This window comes from Triplophysa rosa, linkage group LG2 (assembly GCF_024868665.1).
Source record: "Triplophysa rosa linkage group LG2, Trosa_1v2, whole genome shotgun sequence".
Taxonomy (NCBI): Eukaryota; Metazoa; Chordata; class Actinopteri; order Cypriniformes; family Nemacheilidae; genus Triplophysa; species Triplophysa rosa.
In genome coordinates this window covers 23335286-23358824 of record NC_079891.1, presented here as the reverse complement: position 1 = coordinate 23358824, position 23539 = coordinate 23335286, and the positions used below count along the sequence as shown (strand labels likewise).

General features: G+C 38.1%; 1 protein-coding gene across 6 annotated transcripts in view; it reads left to right on the top strand.

Annotated features, from left to right (window-relative positions):
* Positions 1–23539, top strand: part of camkk1a (calcium/calmodulin-dependent protein kinase kinase 1, alpha a) — an 81554-nt gene that overhangs the window by 25056 nt on the left and 32959 nt on the right. For 5 of the 6 annotated variants that reach the window (XM_057359839.1, XM_057359857.1, XM_057359811.1 and 2 more), the window contains one exon: positions 13737–14127. In XM_057359839.1, the coding sequence (XP_057215822.1) occupies positions 13837–14127 (291 nt within the window). In that variant the 5' untranslated portion in view covers positions 13737–13836. Of the gene's footprint in view, positions 1–7823; positions 7931–13736; positions 14128–23539 lie in introns of those variants that run through there. The other variant, XM_057359847.1, reaches the window with a different exon arrangement.

The window sequence follows — 23539 nt, the reverse complement described above, 5'->3', positions numbered from 1 at the left end:
AGTTGCATATGAAATTAAACAAGAACAGGCTGATTCATAGTATATCAGTTCTGTCATTTAACATCTCAAGTCAAATCATAAACTAAGCATTCTACTTCAAAATTGCTCTTTGTCCTTTATATTTCTACACAGGGTCAAATGTCTTCTATCAGCACAGAAAGGTTTGTTGGCTGTGCACATCAGCTCTTTAATCACGCCGGTAGTAATACACACAACCATAATTTGTTCAAATTAAGATGGTCAATATTGACAACAGTAAGCAAACTTTGACTAAATAAATGACTGACTTTAACATGACTAAACCTCGCCCACATAGATCTTATTCAGCCTCGTTTGAATGATAGCTGTCCAAACACAGGTCTGTCTTTCACATCTTCGCCCACACTGTCTAGCTTTGAGACGTCTTAATCCTCTGCGGTCCATCTTCAGTCTCCAAAGCACAGGTCTCCTCATTAAAATGTCTTTTTGCATCAGCAACAGGCGAGATATCGTAAAGCTCAGATGATTGTATTATGGTTGTCATGGCCTTCTAACTTTGCTTGTTGTTATTTCTCTGTATGCCAGGCAAGAGAGAACATGCTTATTTATTGTGTCTGAGTATTTTTAAGTTATATGAAGGCGTTGCGTTCAGCTGCTTGAAGCTATAATGCGGGAAGAGCCGTGTGTGTGGAATAACTGTCCTCCTCTGCGCTGCATTGTTTTTCGAGGCACATACAGTAGAGTAGGGTGAGGTCCAGACTCTCTTTGGGACAAACAAGAATTTCGACCATTCATCATTTATGAATGGTGATTACCAGCAGCTAAATATAGCTCTCCGTGTGTGTGTGTTTCTTTTCTTTCTAATGGATCCTCACGGTCTCCAGAGCATTTAAGCCGAGATGCTCCCGTATCCTGTTCCCCATGGTGTGGTTAATCTGTTCAGGTGTGTGGGTGTTGATGTTGGTCTATAAAATAAATTGATGATAAAAAATGTGCGAATGGTCCTCTTCTTCATCCCAAAAAGACTGGGTCATGTGTCCATCCAAGCAAAGCCAAATGCTAACAGACACATCCGTCCGTGTGAGTAAATGAAAAACCCTCTCTCTCTCTCTCTCTCTCTCTCTCTCTCTAGCTGGGGGTTAGTGGGGCAGGTAGAGGCCATAGCACAGGATTTGGATAGAATCGCCTCGGCTTCTATTTTTGTTCTCAATATGCTGTCAAGGACATTGGTCTTTGATTTTTTTTATGGTCTGTCCCCTGCTATATGACAGTGATCTTACTCAGTGATATAGATCTTATTCCCCCTGAGTCTATACAGACAAGATAATCCGTGTTAAGCAATTAAAGTGACCCTCATTACAGCCTGACACGCTCAAACCTGACACTATACACAGTATTTCACTTGAGAAAGTGTATGTTTGGAAGCTCCAGGCATGATCTGTTTTACAGGCTGGAATTAAGCTTTGACATTTGACTACTGACATGCAATGTGAACACATTGTGTGTCTTTGTAATTGAAATGCCCTCTTTAACTGGTTGAAAGTGTAGTAATCTGGTTATGTGGAGTAAAATGCATTTGTGTGGTTTCAATGTGTCCACACCGCTTATTTAGCTTTTTGTGTCACATGAGCACAGATCTCGATCTTGATCCTGGAGCGTGAAATCCAATTTGACCCCGGACTTCAGATGATAAGATTCATTTCATTCTTCATGGTTCATTTCGGCTTTAATGATACTAATGTAGCAAGTACTGAACATGTACTGTAAGCAGACTGTCCATTTCATGTTAAAAAAGAAGTTCAGTAGTACATTTTGAAGGGATTTCTCATCCCTTTTTTGTAAAGTAGGCCAACAGCCGTGCGTGTATATGTTGATTTGGATTACGCAATCAAACTAGATGGGTAAATAGCCAGGTAAACCTCACAAGACTGTATATTAACCATTAAATAAAGGTTTTATTTGTTGTGCGTGCTTGAGGTTTGAGGCAAAATGAGATGCTGAGTGGCGTCAAGAATGAGAAGCGTGTGGGGGGTTACATCTTTGTTTTGTGACTCTAGAATGAATGTCCCCTGCCTGCCTGCTTGTGTGTGTATGTGTGTGTGCGTGCGTGCGTGCGTGCGTGCGTGTGTGTGTGTGCGTGTGCGCGTGTGCATGTGCATGTGTGTGTGGTTTGAAATGGATCCTCCTTAAGGGCTTAATGGCTGTAATATAGAGCTGGTGTTGATGTAGGACTGTTGTCAACTAGTAAGTGAATGATGACCGGCCTGCGCTCTCTTCCTTTGTCCTGTGTCTGTGATTGTTTTCCATCACTTATTTTTTCTTTTTATAAAATTGAATGTTTTCTATAGATAATCATCACTAATAATCATTGATTTCGTCTGTATTATCATTTTTGCATGCTTAAAAAGTATATTGTTGTAATAGCACACATGCCGGACATGAGAGTTATGAGGAGACAGGATGATCAACTTTTACTTTGTTCCACTTGATTTATTTATTGGCTTTAGTGTGTTAAGAAATAATGAGGAGTTTTTAAAGTCTATATTTTTAAAATGCATTGACAGGAACATGAATGCTCTACCCTATGGGAAAGAACACAACCTCTTCCTCACCAGGTGTTGTCTGACATTGTTAAAGCTTGGTAAATATTTTCTCCCATGATGCATCACTCCCCAGTTTTCCTCACTCTTGTAAGTTGCTTTGGATAAAAGTGCTGAATGTAAATGTATAGTACATACGTTGGCCTTCGTTTTCTGACCACAAGCTGAAATGCTCAGAGAAGTTTAGTGTCTCTAGATTTGCCCTTCAATGCGTTGTCACAACCCCCAAGCCTCTACTTTTGTAACAAATCAACCACTTTCAACAATACATTTCCAGACAATTACTGTCAGGCTCACGAAACCACATCATAAACCCTGCTGTTTAAAGACGGCATGTCAAGTTAAAAAGTGCGTTAGTTTTCAAAAAGCAATCTGAGTCCCCTGTGTTTTTCTCCTCTTTGTCACCTACTTCCTACCACCAGTTTAGCCCCACCCACTTTCTGTATCACCATCTCTCTCCTCTTGCTCCCTCTCTCTCACATTGTGTCAGCTCTTAGTGTGGGATTATCAGTGATTAATGAATCACTCTGATCACACCACTTTAAAGGCCCCCTAATCTAGCCCTTTTACAAAATATAATGTGTCTGTGAAGTTTCAGCTCTAAACACACCACAGATCCTTTATTATATTGTGCCCTACATGTCCATTTTTGCCTGTGAGGAATAACAGGCTGTTTTGGTGTGTGTCTCTTTAAATGCAAATGAGCTGCTGGTCTCCGCCCCCTTTCCAGCAGAAAGCGCAGAGCTGTTTGAGCCGGTGCTTCCAGTAACAACAAAACTGAATCATTAAGCAAATGAGAAACACTGTCTCATTCTTAAAAATGCGTTATTTGTTAAAAAACTGCACGCTATTTTCTGAGTGAATGAACAAACGTTTGTGTTACATCTTTAAATCTGGCACATTAGTGAAAGTTAATATGATAAACGCATCATATATATATTTATATATTAGTGCTGTCAATCGATTAAAAAAATTAATCGGATTAATCACACATTTTCTGTAATTAATCACGATTAATCACACATAACATTAATATTTTAAAATATACTTTTACATTTTAATAATTTCACATTTAATCTTCAAACTGATGTAGAAACAACATATTTCTTTAACAGCGTCATTTTATGAATGAAAGAAAACATTTTGATATTAGTACTGTAACTGATGTCTCTATTAAATTGATTATTTTAACATTAATTATAGCCATTCAACAATATAATTGAGAGCTATCATAAAATATACAGAAATTGAAGGAAGTTCTCAAACACTTTACAGTCTTTAATGCTAAATTATCAATTAAATGTAGAAGAATTCTCATTAAAGCTACAAAATCACATTAATTTCTTCTTTTATTTTGTTCTTTGATTAACGTTAGTGACAGGAGTCACAGCAGCAGGTTTAAGAACGCGGCCCCTTTAAGAGCTGTCTTAGTACGCAGATCTGACCGGCACCGCACTCCCATTTTCACAACTCTTTGCATTCATTTAAGATTTTATTTTACACTTTGAAGTCTTGCTTAAGAAAACGCTCGACAAAACGGGCTTTCTGACATAATCTTGTGTGGTTTTATCCATTCAAGCACGAAAGAGAACTTAACACGGATGCGCTGTCTGACAGAGATTCACCGACACAGCCTTCAGCCCATGACTGTTTACACCAGACTGGACCTCGCGTTGCGTTTTGCCGCGTCCCACAGTTTAGAAGCTGTCAATCTTCATTGAACGCGTCAAAGCAACTGTTTAAAATTGCGCTTAAGTGGTTTAAAAGCCTGTACACGAATAAGAGCCTGATTACATAATGTAACGCTAGACAAAGGATGTTAAAACAAACAGATGCTGCGTTAATTGCGTTAAATATTTTTCACGCGTTAATTAAGAAAAATTAATCGCATGCGTTAACGCGTTAACGTTGACAGCCCTAATATATATATATATAGAGAGAGAAACTGAAAACATGCTCTCTATGAGTGAATGCACAAATGTCTTTACAATGTGCACATTGATTTTATAAGTGACAGTACCAGGGACAAACGCATCATATCTATAAAAACCGAAAACATGCATTGTGTTAGAATGTAACAGTGAAAAAGAAGTGTGAAAACATCCTATTTTTGCGACAGGCTTTAAAGGGTTAAACCTCTTTAAGCGTTTTAGAAAGTCATCCGGCTCGGCTCATCCCAACCGCAGATTCAGGTTTACAAGCCACTTTTATCTCTGTTTCTCAGGCAATACTCTCATTTTCCCCCTTCGTGAACATCAACTTTTGCTACACAATAAAAACACCTGTCATGATTTGAACAATCAAAAACAATGCAAAACATAGGTTAGGTACAGTATTTTGAGTTTTAGTATTTTTGAATTCTTATGGAGAAAATCACTTGCTGCCCTCCATCTGCACTTCGCGCAGTGCCGTGACGTCATGTACAAACAACCTATAGATTATAAATACCATATAAACAACATTAAAAACTTGATTTTCACCACAGGGGGACTTTAATAATTTGTTTCTGTATATTGCACATAGCTTATATTAGTGATTGCCCACCCAAGTCTGCATGAATCAGTATATTATGTGTTAAAGCAGGTTGATGATACGATCAGTGTTTGTGCGCTTGTGTGTGTGCATGTGTGTTTGTGTGTGTGTGATCTTTAAAAGGAATTGTTTATGTTACCAAGTGCTCACAAAGTTCACTTCATGTTCCAGAGAGGCTTGTAAGTAGATACCAGAGAGGCCATTTGCTAGCCGGGGGGAATGAGGCCTTCATGGACTGTGATGTATAATATATGTGTGTGATACAGAAGTTCTGTATTCTGTCTTTATTCTGTTGTCTTTGTTGTGTCTGTATGATATTCATTAGGACCAGTATCTCTGTCTCTTTCTGTGCCTCTGTGTTTGTAGCTGATATGTTCAGTTCTTTCTTTCATCTCTCCGAAGCTTTTCTCTCTGAGAATTGTCTTCATTTGGCTTTTTGTCCCTTCTGGCTTCTCTCTTTCCCACTTGAATGTGTTGGCTCTGTTACTGTTCCGTCGCTGACTTGAAAGGGTTATAATGGCACCGCATCGTGTTTGAAATGAAGAATTATGGCATAGGATGACATGCCAGGTTCAAGAGCATCATGAATTTTTGAGGCGTGGTTCTACAATACAAGCTTAGTGGACATAATTCCATGCTTCTCTTCTATTTTTTGGAGGAAGCAGACAAGTTGTTTTGGCTGGTTCCTTTACACGTAAAGTGCTTGACTTTTTCGTAAGTGGCCTCTTTGTCTGCGCTGGATCCTTGGAGGATGAACTGCGTCTTTCTGGAGCACTCAAAACTGAACCTCAGAATCGACAATAACGCAGTTTTGCATAATTCTTTAGTGAAATACATGTGCAAAAGTAATTTCATTATTCATTTATGACTATTATTTCTTATACCGTCACCCTTTACACCCTTTTTGATTAGATCTAGATATTTCTGGATCGGCCCAGAATGGCTCCTTCTAAAGAGAGCTGTAGCATATTAAACACATACTGTAATCTGTGTTGTTGTTCCGCCATGTGTGAAATCCCATTTGTATTCATCTGCATGTACATCGGCCGTGTCCTCAATCACTGTACGCTCCAGCAGTTTAAAGCCTGTCAATATCCATCACGTCAACACTCCCACTCTACCTCACTGCTTACCAGCGATGCGCCTTTATGGACTCTTCAGATATTAAAACAGTACACTTGTGCTTAATGTGTTATAGATGTTTGACTTATTTAGACATAGTTGGGTGCACTTTGAGTTTAATCACTTTGATATCGAGGAGCCGTACTGTCTTAACACACTTTACAATGTAGGAGTTAAGTTGACAGTTTTTTCTACAGGTTGTCTGCCAGGGTAATTTGCCATTGTTGGGAATAAAAAACATTTTGGTTTGAATGTAAAGCTTGGAAGTCATTCAGTGAGTGCTTGGTTGTGTGTATAGGAGTGTAAGGGATAGTTCACCCAAAAATAATACAAATTCTGTCACAAACAATGGCGGTACACATTGACTTGCATTGGGTTTGTGTCCATACAATAGAAATGAATGGGTACCTCTGTTGTGTGGTTACCGACGTTCTTCAAAATTTCTTCTTTTGTGTTCTACAGACGAAAGAAAGTCATACAGGTTTCTAATGACAAGAGGATGAGTAAATGATGACAGAATTTATTTAGATAGAATCCTATTGCAAGTGATTAGTGAATTTATCATTTGTAATTTGTAATCTGTAACTAACATATTATCCGTAACTTTTGCCTTTATACTGGTGTCTCTGTTTTAAACATAAAATTGCAGGTTTGTTTGCGTATTTATCTTGAGGCTGAAGTCAAATGACGTCACTGATTTATACTGCAAAATCGTACCTGCTAAAAGTACTTGCTTAAAAACTTTTAACAAAATTAAGTTTTTGTTAGGTTTGCACTTCAATGTTGACTGGGTCGTATTAACTTGTACCTGGTCTAGTTTTCTTCATGGTTTTTAAAGATGGGGGCTTGAGTATGACAACAAGATTTCGTTGTTACAGTCAACACCAAAATCCTCACCCTTGTGTAATCCCAAACTTGTATGTCTTTCTTTCTTCCGCAGAACACAAAAGGAGATGTTTTATAGAACTTTGATGACCAAACAACATTTACCCTCATTGACTTCCATTGCATGGACACAAAACCACTGAGACATTTCTCAAAATATCTTCTTTTGTGTTCCACAGAACAAAGAGTCATATAGTCCCATTTATTACACGATCCTAACTATGCATAATTACATAGTTTCTATGTTTGCATTTAGCCTGGTTTGCTGTCTGGCTTACAACCCATATTTGTGTCATGACCATCCTCTGCATCAGACTGTAGAACAATTTTAAAGTTTAATAGTGGCCTACCGTTTTCTATTTCAAAGCCCATCTTTCTCCCTGTGTTAGGCGCTAGCTTGCTGTTTATCTTGTCTAATGGCACATAAACGCATGTTCCAGTTCCCGCTCTGGATCACCACCCACTGACTGCTACAGCCTTGAAAGCGTTTGGGCGCTGCTCCCTCACAGTTTGCATCAAAGCCTTGCTGTTGATTTGAAGTGAGAGGAGGCAGAACGTGGGCACGGAGCGCTGAAGTCGATCACCTCTCCTCCTCCTGTTTTTCCTCTTCATGTACCCTTCACTCGGCTCTGCACTTCTTTCTCCATCTGGAGGGATTCGCTTTAACTGCGGCGCAAACGCTACAGTAGGTGCGGGAGGAATGCACGTGTGTCTGCGCTGTGCATACAGATGTCTTGGATTGAAATGGATATCCAGTACCTAGGAGTACAATTGAAGCGTCAGCCTCACACTAGCGTGTGAGAAAGATCAGTGTGAGTTATGTTTTCTTCAGCAGGACTGGCAGATCTGTTAAGATCTTAAGAGTTAAGATAGATTATAAGCAGTACAAGTTTTTTAAACAAAAACCTGAATATTATTCAATGAAAATACAGTTATGAGAAAATAACAAATAAACACAAGTGGAACTGTATGTCAACACTGTTGTGAATGATGTGTGACATTTGTATTGTGTGTGAATGTGATGTGGGCGCTACTGATTCAGCTCATGTTTCAGAACATCGAGTGAGCAATCCTGAGTGACATAAAACACTTACATTGAAAGTCATGTGGCAGATAAGAGTCGTTTAATCATAATGCCACTTGATTCTCAAGATTTTCACTTCTTTCAAACTCCCAAAAAAACATAAGAACACTGTTTTCTGTAAATATGAGGTTTGATTGTAGATTGACGGTCAGAACAGTAATTTCTGCTGTTGAACCGTTTGTGTCTGTGAAGGTGTTTATTATTACACGGGGAGGCACGGTGTGAGGTATGTTTTCTTTAACAGGAGATGGCAGATCTGGATCAGGCTAGAAATTCAGCTGTCCTTGTTTGCCTCTGTTCAAGCACCCTTGAATATTATTATCATGTGTTTAGGGTAGGAGAAGCCTATTGGTTAAAGATCCGGGCAGGTCATTGAAAGGTCATATTGTGTGTTTGAATTCTGCAAAGGGTGATTTTTTTGAATGTGTGAGGAATGCCAGGTCTCTCCAGAGGGCATGTCTTTGTACTTGATAGTTCACCCAAAAATGATTCTGTCATTAATTACTCTCCCTCTTGTTATTTCAAACCTGTATGACTTTCTTTCTTCCGCAAAACACAAAAGAAGATATTTTGAAGAATGTTGGTAACTGAACAATGCCCGCACCCATTCACTTTCATTGTATGTACACAAAACCAATGCAAGTCAATGGGTCGCTGTTGTTTGATTAACAACATTCTTCAAAATATTTTCTTTTGTGTTCAGCCAAAGAAATAAAGTCATACAGGTTTTAAATAACTAGAGGGTGAGTAAATGATGACAGAATTTCTATTTCATGTTTATCACATTTTATGGTGATGTGGACAGTTTCATGATGGGAAATGTTACTTGGGAGTCAATTGACTTCAATCTGTGCAATGTACATTTACATTTATTTATGTGTTGTTTGTTTTTTCAAATGTTTATTTTTTAATTTTTTGAATTGTCATTGTTTTGTCTGCTCCAAGAAATCATTCTTGCCAGTTATTTGCTAAATAATTTCTGTGTTCAGTGTTGTATAGATATGTTTGCTGGCTATTGCATTAGCATATAGATATTGCATTATTTTATTTATTTATTTTTTCGGATTTTTTTGCCTTTAATTGTACAGCTATTGTTTTAGAGAGGACAGGAAGCGAAGTGGGAGAGAGAAGGGGGTGGGTTCGGGAAAGGGGACCACAAGACAGGAATCGAACCCGGGTCACCTGATGCGCAACCGCGCCACATGTCGGACCACTGTCCACTAGGCTATCGGCTCCGACTGGCATTTCTAAATCCTTACAATCATTGTTGTGTTTCTTCTCCGTATATCCCAGAAATAGCCCTGACCTAGCCTGGCCTGAATCCTCTGCTCGCTTTGAGATAAAAATGCCCTAGTGAACCAAGAGTAACTGCACAATACTGTGACCCTGTTTTGACCCAGTGCTCAGACAGGATCTCTGTGAGCTCTCTCTGAGTTTTGAAAGGCATCTGGGGCTCAGAGAAGCAAACCTCTGATCTTTGCCCTGTGTATTTTTGGTGAGGTAGCATGTCTAATCAGAAGTGTATCTGTTGACATTTGTGCTACAGTATTTCACTGTGCTTTTTCGGAGCTTGTCTCGTGTCTCTCCATGTGTTCTGCCCGCTGTAGGATGGAAAGGATTGATTTGTGCTGACATTTCTATTGTTAAGCTGCATTTACTGTGGTAATTCGCCGTGCCCTCACAGAATATTCTGTGAAATGGGCTGTGTTTGGAACAGGACACTAGCTGGAAGAGACCTGCTCTGAACAGACTGATGTGCTGGTCTAGTTTGTGGATATTAACTATAAATGCTGGTCGGACTGGTTGATTGAGGAAGCTGGTTAAAAATCCTGACTGGGAAACCAGAACACCAGCATTCCAGCCTGAGGACCAGCATCCATATCAACATATGCCATTGACCAGCAGTGCAGGTTATTCAACAGGAAAATGAAGGGTGTCGCTCTCGGTCACGTTGTATTTTAGTGTAAAATGCTGTATTCTGTATTTTCTTTTTTAGTTTCCATTATGCAAATGATGTCTGATCACAAGGAAAGAGGAGAGAAAAGTTGTTTCAGGGAAGCTACCCGGACAGTCAGGGCAGTTATTGGCAGTTTCAGGATGCTGTAACCAGTGTTACAACCAACACATTAGTATGTGGATGCCATGAAAAGTTAAATAATGGGAAAATCCCTAACCCTAACCCTAATAGAAAGATTTTTACTTCTAGAATTGACCACACTTGTGCTTTATGTGATTTATATGATGATACTGTATATTGTGGGGTTTTTTTTGTATGTGTGTGGCTTTACCTAGTCTCATTTGTCATCTTTAAATAGTATTACAATTTGTTATATGGGTAGTTGACAAATATACCAAACCTCTTTTCTGTGGTGTGACAGCACAAATGTAGAAAACAAACTGTTAATAATATAATAGATTTATATTACTTATATTCAGGGGCGGCTCGTCCATTAGGGCGATTGGGGCAACGCACCACCAAAGTGCAAAAACGAGGGATTTTTCTGTCACATTCAACTACAGTAATACGCTTGCTCTCACCATTCTGAGCTGTGTGTTCTGCCTGTAGATATACAGCCCAAACAGCGTTAACTCGCTTCCCGAGGAGTACCGCCCCATTATTGGGCGATTTCACTTTGGCTGAGATTCGCCCCGAGTCCTCCCATTGACTTCCACACAAAGAGCTTTTTTTCGAACTTCAGGCCCTACAATGCGTTCCCTATGGCTTCCGAAGTGCTAGCCCTAACGTGCTTGCGTCATCATACGTCATTAGTAATTACAGTACTCTTCTCTCTACTCTTCAGCTCAAAAACACTATACATCAACACTTTGGCATCTAAGAATACTACAGTTTACTTTAGTTAGTAATAAAATACAGGCTACCACAGTATTCATGTGGGCTGGCAGTTTATTGCAATTAATCCACAATAAATTAAAATTCACTTATTAATGCTACAAGTATATGCTTTGATGGTTGAATGTTTCAATTTAAAGGGGTCGTGTGACACAGCTAAAAGGAATATTATCATTTGTTTTAGATGTAATGCAATGTGTATACATGATTTAAGGTTCAAAAACCTATATATATTTTCCACATACCGAGCGTGTTTATATCTCCGCTTTGCCCCGCCTCTCGCGCAGATTTTTTACAAAACTCATCGCTCTGAAAAGCGAGGTGTGCTATGATTGGCCAGTTAACCAGTGCGTAGTGATTGGTCGAATACTGCAAGCGTGTGATGGAAATGTAACGCCTCTTACCATATTTGGAACGCCAAGTTCCAAAGCAGTTGTACTGACGGGTACGCCCACCTTACGTGCGTATACATTTTGGCGGTCTTAGTCAAATCATACCACGAACTGACGTAGATTTGTGGGGGTGTGGTTACACAAGGCGTTTCTGGCAGGTCTGAGTGAGCATTCGCTTTTAGATCGAATGCATCTTTTGTCATTAATTCATATAATTCATGTCATTAATTCATATAATGACTATTAATATTAAACATCAAACTGGTGATGTTTCTTAACATTTTCTACGTATATAGAGCACAGATGCATTGCATTTTCCTGACCTCTTTTGATTGACAGGATATATCAGCCCTGATCAACGGCTGTTTTTTTAGAGATGCACCGATTGCAATTTTCTTTGCCGATTCCGATTTCCGATTTTATTACAAGTGAAACCTGCCAATTCTGATTTTTACCGATTCCGATTTTCTATCCACAAACTATAATTGACAGTATACTGTATATAAAACCATATTAACTTTTCTTCAATACACTTTTTTTTTATTTTCATTGAATAAATGATTGAACATTACAATTTCCCCAAATTTCCCCAAATTGCAGTTCTCCAAGCTGCATTAAATTACAGAATCTTCTCTTTCCCAAACAACTCTTAAATTGAAGAACTCTGTGACTGAAAAGAAGTACTAATAATAAAATATAACTAAACATGTCACTTAATTTACCTTTTTCATTTTTGTACTCATCTCACAAAAGTCTAAGATAACAATAAAATACTTCAACTTTATTCTTGTCTGTTTCTGTTTATGAAACTAACATTGTTGCATTTCATTTTTTCTGAAATGTAAAATAAATTGTCTTTATCTTGTGTCTGTAGGATTAAAAGAAGTGGGTTGTCAAAATGATTTGCTGCATCCAGGTTACCGTGTGTTATTAGTTTTGAGTGGTTGTTATCTGGGAATAATAAAACGGCAAATGTTGCGACTGGCCAATCAGAATCAAGCATTCTATCGAACCGCGTAATAATGGCTAATAAAATGTAGCCAAGTAACTGTTCTTCTACTGGTAACCCAAAATAATACTGGCTACACATACTTTTAACTTGGTATCAAATGTAATTTACTTCTTATTTGTTTTGCTTGTTATCAGACTCTATTCTTTGTGTACCGGAAGTTAAGTTTTGGCTGCAAAAGCATGCATGCGCAGTAACTTTTGATTATGTCCTTGCACAAATTTTCATTTACAGGTTCAGGGGACGAATTATAAAAACATCCTGACTGAAGTCCTATATGTGGAATCCGATTTAGTATACTAACCATGGTCCCCATTTATAAATAGAATTTTAACTTCTGTAATATTCTCCCAGGTTACTGTAACGTTCCTAATATCCTCATGTTAGTTTTCTCCAGCATTACTGCAGTGGGATTGAGGCTCGAGTCTGCCAATCAATAGGCCACGGGCAGCCGCCTCACACAGTGTGTGTATGGATAGAGGAAAATCATCTCACAGTCTCAATCTTTTACAAACAAACCTCCAGACAAATAGATAGATATTTTTGAGTCTAAAAGGCTCTGACGGAAATAGGATGCATACACACATACGAGTCAGAGAGAACAAAGCAGTTCTTGTTCACTCCGTCTGAGGAAATTGGGCTCTCTGAGAAATACACTTTTTTTTCAATTAGTCAGTCATGTATTGATGGCTTCATAGGCGCTGCGCTGCTGGTAATATTCACACTCTCCACACGGTTAGAAAATGCCATGTAGAGTGTGAGCAGGACATAACTGGCCCTCATTAGAGCCCAGAATGAAGTCGAGCACTGATAACATTTCCTTTTGAGAAGAACGTGTGGTGAGACAGATGAAATTTGATTGGATGAATGTGCCATATAGAATGAGCTATATTGCCATCTTTTGTTTGAACTGTAATTAAGATGTGAGATAATTGACATGAGGAGGCGTGGCTTTAGAGAGAGAGAACTGACGGAGGGGCGGGGTCAACCAATGATGTAAGTTTAGGGAAGTATAGATCAGTATGTCCAGCCAATGGCAGATAGGGGTAGGGTCTGGAAGCTTTTTTGATGTTGACAATTGCAACACTTAAAATTGCACACTTTATCTTAAAGCAAATAAAAAACATTATCTGTCGTCTAGAAGTTAATTCGGAATGCATACTGGCAATAGTACAACAGTGTGAAGAAAACCTTTAGACACCTGTCCGAACAGTGATTAACCGTACACTCCTATCTGTTCTTTTTGTCTCTTCCTGTCTGTCCATCTTGCACCAAACCACAGTTTCCTGTAACTCCAAACTGAAGTTGGATGTGGAACATTTAATGCAAAAACAACCACACCACCCTCCTCCCTGCCTCCAAGCCCTTCTTACTGCGGTGTCATGGCGATGAGCAGCGATCCTGGTTGCGTGGGATTGGACCGCGACCCGAATTCCTCCCAGACCACTGAGATGACTGACAAGATGTCCGCTGTCTCCTTAAGGTCTGATCCCTCCTCCAATGGAGTAAAGAATGGCACAGGTGTTAAGAAAGCTCCGCCCCATCGGCTACACCTGTCGGGCAGAAAGATGTCATTACAGGAAAGAGGGACGAACATGTCATCTGGGGCCGGGGCACGAGTGGCCCGACAGCCAACCATTGAGTCCAAACGCGTGTCCATCTCAGACTCACAGGTGAGAACCATTTAAATATAGTCTATATAAAATTTGTTAGTATTAGTTTTGGGAATTGAGACGATGTTTCATCACATTTAAAAAGATTAGTCTTTTCCTTCTTTTTATGGCTGATTGTTGCTTGATGAGTTGATTGCATTTTATCGCTTACAGCTTGTGGTGTATATGTGTTTTTGTATGGATGTGTTTGACCCAAAGCTGTAATACATCTGTTTAGGTTTGAGCAGCTATAAGCAAAATCTCATATGATGACATAAGTCATTTTTATATGAGAGTTTATTTTACATTATAGTTACTTTTACTATAAGTGTACCACATGTAGTAAACTCTTTTTCTATAATCTGACTTAATTTATTTGAAAATTAATTTACATGTAGTTAAAACATGCAAGCCAAAAGATAAAATTATTCATATACGTAATAGCAAGTCAGTAATGGCATCAGTAAATATACAGTTTTACATTACGTAACATGATACTGAATGCAATAATACATTATAATAAATATGGATGGATAAACCATTGTGAAACATTGTGAAAAAGCTAATACATGTGACAGTATGACCACAATTCAGCTAAATTTCCTATTAATGCACCAAGTTGCAATGTTGCTCAGCAACCTATAGTTACACCGCTCTTAAAACAGTCGTGTGACAACTTCCTCCCATAATTAACAAAGCCTATCTACATTCAAGATTTCATCATATAAACAGATAGTAGGCAAATGTAAACACTGAAAGATGCACTCAAAGTTTCACACTTTGCAGGGTAGACTGGATTTCTGCATACTCAAAACTAAACATGCTAAATGATGCCATATTAAGAACCATTTTGGTTTCATAAACATCCTTTAAAATCTACAGAACCTTTCTGTTGCATAGGTTCTTTGTGGGAAAATGTTTTTTAAAGGTAAGAAATAAATGGTTCTTTGGGGAACCTTCTTCTATGGCATCGTCCTTTATTTTTAAAAGTTTGCCCAATACTTGTTTATTTAATCACTATATAAACTACATAAATATAACTATATAAACGGTACAACAGAATAGCTAAGAATGTTTTACTGTCATGAAATATACCATCATACCGGCCAGTCCTACTTGTGTGTGTGTGCGTGTGTTAATGGTGCTTAACACTATGTAAGGACTGAGATCTTGAGATCTGGATCTTCAGCGTTTCATATTTAGAGGTACTCTACTTTGAGGAGCATCAGCTGGACGAGGTCTCATCCACTCTCACTCGTCCTGTGATGTTGTAGCAGAAGAGGGGAAACTCTCTCACACATGTCAATATCAGACTGAACCTCTTTACTGCTCAATGGGCTCAACAGAGTTCAGCTCCTGTGCTGGTTACCACTGCAATATGAATCTTTTTAACATCTATTACTTCACTACTATGTGGTACTTTACAGTGAGAGAGTAAATCAGTAAGAATATTTGAATGTTCAGAGTTCATGCATTTGTGAATTGAAACATATCATTTCCTACTTCCTGAAACCTTCCTATTTCCTGATCCTGAAGTTTTAGAACTCAAAATTTGCTGTTTTTTTTCAAACCAAACTGCCAAAAGACGTTTATTTCCAAGGCCGTTTCTCAATATGTGTTCTTGTCTGTACTTCTGGACTTGTGAAACGTCAGCCCAAGTACTGTTCCAACTGAGTACCGCAGAGATGACGTTTTTCTGTATGCAAACCCCGGAAGTGAGTTAGCATTTTAAGACTTACGGTTCCATCGCTCCAAAGTCTATGGGGTTTTTTAATGGGTTTTTGGTAAATCGCCTGAAATAAGGTCTGTGGCTAACAAAACCTCTAAATAGTTTCACGTTTTAATCTATGAAATTAAAAAACACACCAGTTATAACCCGCTTGTTGTTTTTTAAAGCCTTATTGTGTCTTTAAAACGGTGGTTGCTAACAAGTTGCTAAAAGCGACTACTTCCTTTGGCGGGGATGTTAGACGTCATCGCGCATATAAATCTCACAATGCAACATGGGCACAAATGTCTAAAATCATTGTTGGGGATTCATTCACGGAGTAATTACTTGCCAGGGAACACGTTTTTAATAAAGTTTGAGAAAGTTGTCACAGGATTGATGGTGGTGATATCGAGCGACCATAGTATAGTCTGTTTATAGCCTTTTTACTTCTGGTGATTGTGTTTAGGCTTCAAAAATAGCAAATATTGTGTTCATCTGTAAAGATGATCTGGGTAGTCAAAACGTGTAAACATTATGAACATTTGCTAATCACAGATCTTATTTTTTGCGATCTTCCAAAAGTCTATGGGAAAAATGCATAGGCTTTTGGTCGAGGGATCCAGCGCGGAACTTACTTCCGGGTTATGGATGAAGTATAGTTCCCTTTTTACGCGTACGAGAGGGACAGCGTACGTGCCTGTGATGCAAATTTCATCATCAGAATAGTACGCGCGTACTTTACGCGCACCGTCAGGATTTTGTTACTGGTCGCGCATGCGCATTCCATTTCTTGAGGTAATTAGCTTAACCACCAGGTCGCAACCGTGTCCTGGGAGCATCGATTCAAGGTAGTACAAGAAAAACTGACCCCTGTAGGCCCGGCAAGGTATTGCAATATGTCGCAATGCGCATGCGTCAATACCCGTGTGTACGCGTACGAGTCGAAAGCAGTATACTTTGCAAGGCTGTACGCTTGCGTACACGTAAAAAAAGAAGTATGCCACAGGCTTAAGCCTACAAAAATATGTCATCTCTGAGCCACTCCATTTAAAGTCCAAATCTAGACAAGAACGGTTAAAATCCCTGGATGTGTGAACTTATGACGCTATATTTCCTGACAGACATTGTGCAGCAACTGCAGTGGAGCAGTAAAACAGCTAAATGTTCATAATATTATGGTTATTTTGTCACAAAATGTAGTTTTAAGAGTTGTTTAGGCGAGAATGTATGTTTAAAGTTCAAATGCAGTTGGTTAATAAAGATAGCGTCTATTTTAAAATTTGCTGGGAGGATTTAGGAGATGTGAGCTCCAGGCAGTAACAGGGCGCTCAGCGCTCATGTAAGCGCCCAACGCAGCCTCACCTCGGCAAGTGCTTCTGAATCTCACGGCTGGCTCTGATGTCTTTGTAGCAGTTAAACATGAGATTTAATTAATTTGGGGGATATCTAACAGGCAATCTTTGGTCTAATAAATCTCTTATTGGCTCCTGGGCAAATCATTTTGACTGATTTTGATCATTTTGACACACGCACGCACGCATGCACACACACACACACACACACACACACACAAGCTTCTATCGCTAACCCACACATAGGCTATCGTCCAATAGACTTCAATTGTTTGCATACCAAACTAACTGATATTTTTTCTTCTAACATCTAAACCTAACTCTTAAACAAAACCACTGAAATTATTACATGTAAATTTGATTTGAAAAATTTGTAAATTTGAAAATATTATTCTGTACAATTTATAAGCTTTTTTGCCCATGGCGACCTCAATTTTGGTCCCCACGGTGACACGAGTCCCCATGTGTTGGTGTGCATTCAGGTTTAGGTCCCCACCGGGATATACAAACATGAACACACACACACATGTCTGGTTTATTATCTCCGTGGGGACTGTCCATTGGCGTAATGAGTTGTATACTGTACAAACTGTATATTCTATCCCCTAACCCAACCCCTAAACCTAAAGATCACAGAAAACTTTTTTGCATTTTTAGATTTTCAAAAATTATCATTCTGTACAATTTATAAGCTTTTATAAGCTTATAAGCCTCAATTTTGGTCCCCACAGTGATAAGGGTCCCCATGAGTTGGTGTGCATTCAGGTTTAGGTCCCCACTAACACATAAATTCAATTCAATTTTATTTATATAGCGCTTTTCACAATGTGCATTGTTCCAAAGCAGCTTTACGGGAGCAAATAAGAAAAACACAGAAAGGTAAAACACAGCACAGTGCATGGTGTTTATAGACCAAGCAAGATCATTCTAATAAATAATATCTAATAAATAATTGAATAAATAAATAAATAAATGCAGTCTCCCGGTGAGCAAGCCAACACTGCACTGCTGTGGCGAGGAACCCAAACTCCAATGATAAAAACCAAGTCCACACACACACACACACACACACACACACACACACACAGCATGGTTAACACAGAGAAGCTCACATTTAAGATCAAGGAGAGAGAAACACAGGTCAAATATTATACGGACTATAAATTCCTATATGTAATAATAAATAAATTAAGCAGAATGTAACATTTAAAGTGATATTAATAAATACACCTCCCCCCGACAGTCAAACTGCAAAGTGCAAAACAGTATGCAATATGCAGTATTCAGTGTGGCGAGGAACCCAAAACTCAAATGGAGAACTCCCGAGTCTAGCAAGGACACAAGTCCGTTCTTTCCGTTCTTTGAACTGAGAAATGGCCCATGTCTTGACTGACTTCCTTACATATGTCTGTTTGCTGTGATAAAATAAAGGATTTCAGCATTGAAGCAATTACGCACTTTACCTTTAAGACTCGATATGTGAGCAAAACTTAATTTTGTCTGCCTCAGCTCAGTTGTCTTATGAGGATCTTCATGTTAATCCCCATATCTCCACAGTATTTGTTTGAAGTGTTGTAGGGGCAGAAATGCCTGAAGAGTTTGATATTTTATCTTAGTTAGAGGAAGACTCATAAATAAGAGCTTAGAAGAGAGTACAGCACATTTTCTCTCATTCTCACATGTTCCATGAATACCTTTTTCGGGTCCAAGCATCTATTCGTTTCAAGCGTGGCTATAGTTCAAACAGCTGTTTACGAGCACTGTTTACTCATAATGGATATTTAAGCGAAACATGTATTAACTCAAAGTATACACTACAGTCACCAGGCTCACGGAATCTCCGACATCAATATTTGAATAAATTATGAAAAATAAATCTGGCCATGTGGGATTTCGTTATTAAGATAAAGGTTAGGATCGTGGTTTTCCGATAGTTTTATAGCTCGCCCTGAGAGTATATTAGCATTTTTTGTTGTTTGCTTATAGCATGTTATTGAGCGTTTGGACCAGGAAACAGTATATGACCTTCCGTATATGGTGGTGCGTGATGTCAGGCTTAACAAACGGATAAGATGTTATCACTGATGGTGGGGGGAGGAGAGACTATGAGGAAACTATTGTTTATTTGTCTCTTATCGCAGCCTCTCTCTCTTCCTCATTTCTTCTCTTTCTATGTCATCGTACCACTTTTTTTTCATGCTTCCAGAAGATCCAACTTAAGTGTTTGAAACTTTACTCTTTTCGTAGACATTCAAGCAAAAACAAATGTGAGGCTCTGTCTCTATCTCTCTGTGTCTCGGACATCTGTCTACTGTCTTCAAGTGAGGAGAGTGTCACTGTAATAGTGTTCTGTGTGGCTGCTGTGGTTAGGAACAGGGAACAGTCACAGTAAATGACTGTCAGGTTTCACATCAACTGGATTTTGCCCTTCCTCTCTCACTTTTGTTTTTACTGTGTCTTTGCTTTTGGTTTTTCTCTGTTTTTTTTTTTACTTTGACCTTTCCCTTGTTTCATTCACTATTTTCTTCACTACTCTTTTGACACAATCCACTCATGCTCTTTCTGTAAAATACACTGTGCTCCGTGCACACGCACATATATGATGGGTTCCAGAAGTCTAAATTCACGTTGAAAATCTGAACAATTAAAAAATCTAAGAATTAGGGTTAAACTAGTAAATACGTTTCATCTTAAAGAGTACATTCCTCGAGATCATAAAAAATACATTTCATGAAGTGTTTAATTTTGCCGTGTTTGAATGTAAGCAATCTGCCAAGTTGTAAATCCGAAGGTGAACGAATAACAAAGTTATTAGCTTATAAAAAAGGTAATCGACTCTGAATCACGCGAACAAGCCATGACCTGTCCGAATCTTTAACCACAATGTACCTACGTCACTAGAAAAAATCCCCGCCTACTGACTGCGAAAACTTAACTCTCTCCTCCCCAAACACTGTACTAGCTCGTTCGTGACGTGTGCATCATGTCTAAGAGAAGCTGTGTTCTATGTAGTGAAACTAAGTCAGTCTTATTTTCACTACCAAAAGAAGAACTTCTGAGGAAAAAATGGTTACTATTTATTTTTCAAACGACACCAAAGGAGTATAAACCGAACGTTTTACTTTGCGCGCGTCATTTCACCGAAGATTGCTTCATCAATCTTGGCGCCTTAACTGCAGGATACATTAAACGTCTTTCCTTAAAAGATGTTGCAATACCAACTTTATTTGGACCTGTAAGCTCCACCGAATCACAACCTGTAAGTGTGACTCTTTATTTTTGTCTTTACTTAAAATTAAATTTGTGTGACGTTATCTCATGTCTGTGTTTAGCTAACGTTACCGTTATTTTTGGGGTTGTTACTGTTTGTTTACCTAACGTTAGCTATAAACTCGTTGCGCTAATGTAAGTGTTCAACCATATTAACTCGCAAAGTCTTTATTTCAAGAACTGCGTGGTGTACTATAGTTATAATAACATCTGAAGATACGAACACCGTACACTGTATGCCGTGATAACTAACTGTTACAAGAGAAGTGTCTAAAACAGTCCTTTTTCTTACTGGCATCTGTATAAGGATTAAAGAATGATTCGTCAGACTCGGGCTCGAACTGGTAAGGTAAAATCGACGCCATCTCTCTCTATACACTGTTAATATCCAACCACCTGCAAACCGTAATACAGCAGTAATGATAGGCGGTCCATTTGCGACACATGCTGAACGCGTTTGACCAATCACAGCAGACTAGACCATTTGACCAATCACAGCAGACTAGACCATCTGACCAATCACAGCAGACTACACTATCTGACCAATCAGGTCAGACTACGCTGGCGGAAAGGCGGAGATTACACAGATGAATCGCGGAACGAATCATTTGAGAGTCAGTCAAGAAGTAAGGTAATAAAAACTGCTTATTATTACGAAATAATAGTATTTTTACATCATGTATGTACATAAACTTGTTGTCGGACACTCCATAAACCAAAATAAGCCCTTAAAAATATTGAGGAATGTACTCTTTAACAAAATAAACAAACGTTACTGCGCATGCGCACTTTTGTGACCCCAACATTCACATTCACACACAATAGAGTGCCTATAGATTATTTCTGATAACAATCAAAAGAAACCGAGAAGAAACGTTACTTGGCTAAACCTTTCTCTCCAATATTTGAATTTAGACTCCGATACCAAGCTAAACCAATAGATGTCAATGTACCATACGGTTTGTTTAAATGCGACCAAATACAGGACCCATTCAACAAATTGTTTATTTAATAAAATGAACATACAACAGAATTCAACAAATCGTTTTTTTAATATAATAATTATACAGTAAAATAATAATACAAATTAATATTAATATAAATTAAATAAAGGGCTGCAAAGCGATTAACATTTTTAATCTAATTAATTACATGATGTTGCGATTAATTAATCTAATTAATTGCAATTTAATCACACATCATATTTGGGGCCAAAATATCATATAAACCGTATTAAGACCAAACAGAAAGTAGCTTCAGATGTTCAGAAGATAAAATTAAAATACTTTTTTTTTCAGAAGCTGAATTGTTATAATTAAAGACCAAAACAGTTTGGTTACTATCATTCTTAAGAAATATCTTCCTTTTCCCCAAAGAAATAATAATTCAAGTTTGAAACGACATACGGGTATGTAAATGTTAATAAGCAGAAATTTATTTTGGGCAAACTATCACCTATTTATTAGTATTGTTATTATTTAACATTAAAATGGCCCTCTTTATCAATGAAGTATAGTTTAAATACTTTTATTGCCACTGGGCAGGAGTTTGTCCTCATTAGACAGAATAACAAAGCTTCATTTGACACTGCCTCAAAACTAGAATCGGAATTGGGGCCGATACAGGTCTTTTTTGCTGGATCGAATATCGGACTGACGGGTTCCATTCAAATCCGATCCGTTACGGTTGATGTTACTCTTAAGCTTCAAAAAAGACTAACTATCAGGAAACTAACTATTCATGCACTGTATTCCACGTCATGTATTTCGATAGCTTTATGCGAGGAATAAACCAATATAGAATAATTAAGAAACTGGTGCTGTCATCTCTCAATCTCCATCCAGCATGCATGTGTCTGGTAACAGTCAAGACATTACTCGCTCTAATGTTTTCATTATTCTTCATAATCACTAGATAATAAACAGAAACAAAAAATAATTTTGTGCAATAAACAGAGATAGTAGTATTTTACTCAAGTACATTTTTTAAGTATCTGTAATTTATGAAACTACATTGTAAAGCATTTTATTATACTCCAGAACAATTTATAAATAAATTTTTTACCTTTAATACAGTACTTAATTACATTTAAAAAATCCAACTTTTCTACTTTTAAAAGTAAAAACACTTAAGTAAAAGAAAGTGGTAGATTTTAATGTACTCAAGGATTAAAAGGTTAAAAACAACATTTATTTATGAAATGTAGTGGAGTAAAAAGTATGATGTGCTTTATAATGTAGGTAAGTATTTTTTCTCCAAAGCAAAAACACTGATAAAAAACTGATATTTTAAAATGTACTTGAAAGTAAATATGCTTAAGTACAATCCACCTCTGGCAATAAAAGATAGAAATATACTGTATGCAATTCTACGTTGATCAAGAAAAACAGTGCTAGTATTGGATCAGGATCGGTATCGGCCGATACTCAGAACTCTCGTTTATGAAACTTGCGTGATGCAGAGGTGACCGGAAATGATCGGGAAAAATATAGCCGGTCTCGATCAGGTTAAAAATGCCTTGATCGGCCCCCCGATCTTTGCGATCCGCTCGGGACATCCCTATTTATGTATTACGCAGTAAGTTGTTGCCAGCATCATATTTGTCACCAGTCAACTGTATGAAATGTAAGATGACCTTATGTCTGGGGCGGGGCGGGTGCGTTAAAATTTTTAATCGCATTAATTTTCCATAACACGTTAATTATGATTAACACTTTAAATGCACAGCCCTATAAAATATAAATAGTTATATTATTAGACACAAGTCAAACACAAACGTTAACTGGGGGTCAGGCATGCACGCATGAAACGGTATATAGTGTGTAGGAATTTTGCTACAGTTTACTATAGTAAATGCTAAAGTATACTACTTACATTTTTCATGTGGGAACTACTTCAATGTGCGACATATTTCATCTATACAGCAATGTTTGATGAAATGTTAGGCTTACTTTTAAAAGTAAAACCAAAACGGCCAGTAGGTGGTGACAATTCTTTACTTAGTGAATCAATTAACTGATTTGTTTAAAACAGCTGATTTATTCAAGAATAAAGCAAAGCTGCGTCCGAAATCGCATACTGTGACAATACGTACTGAATT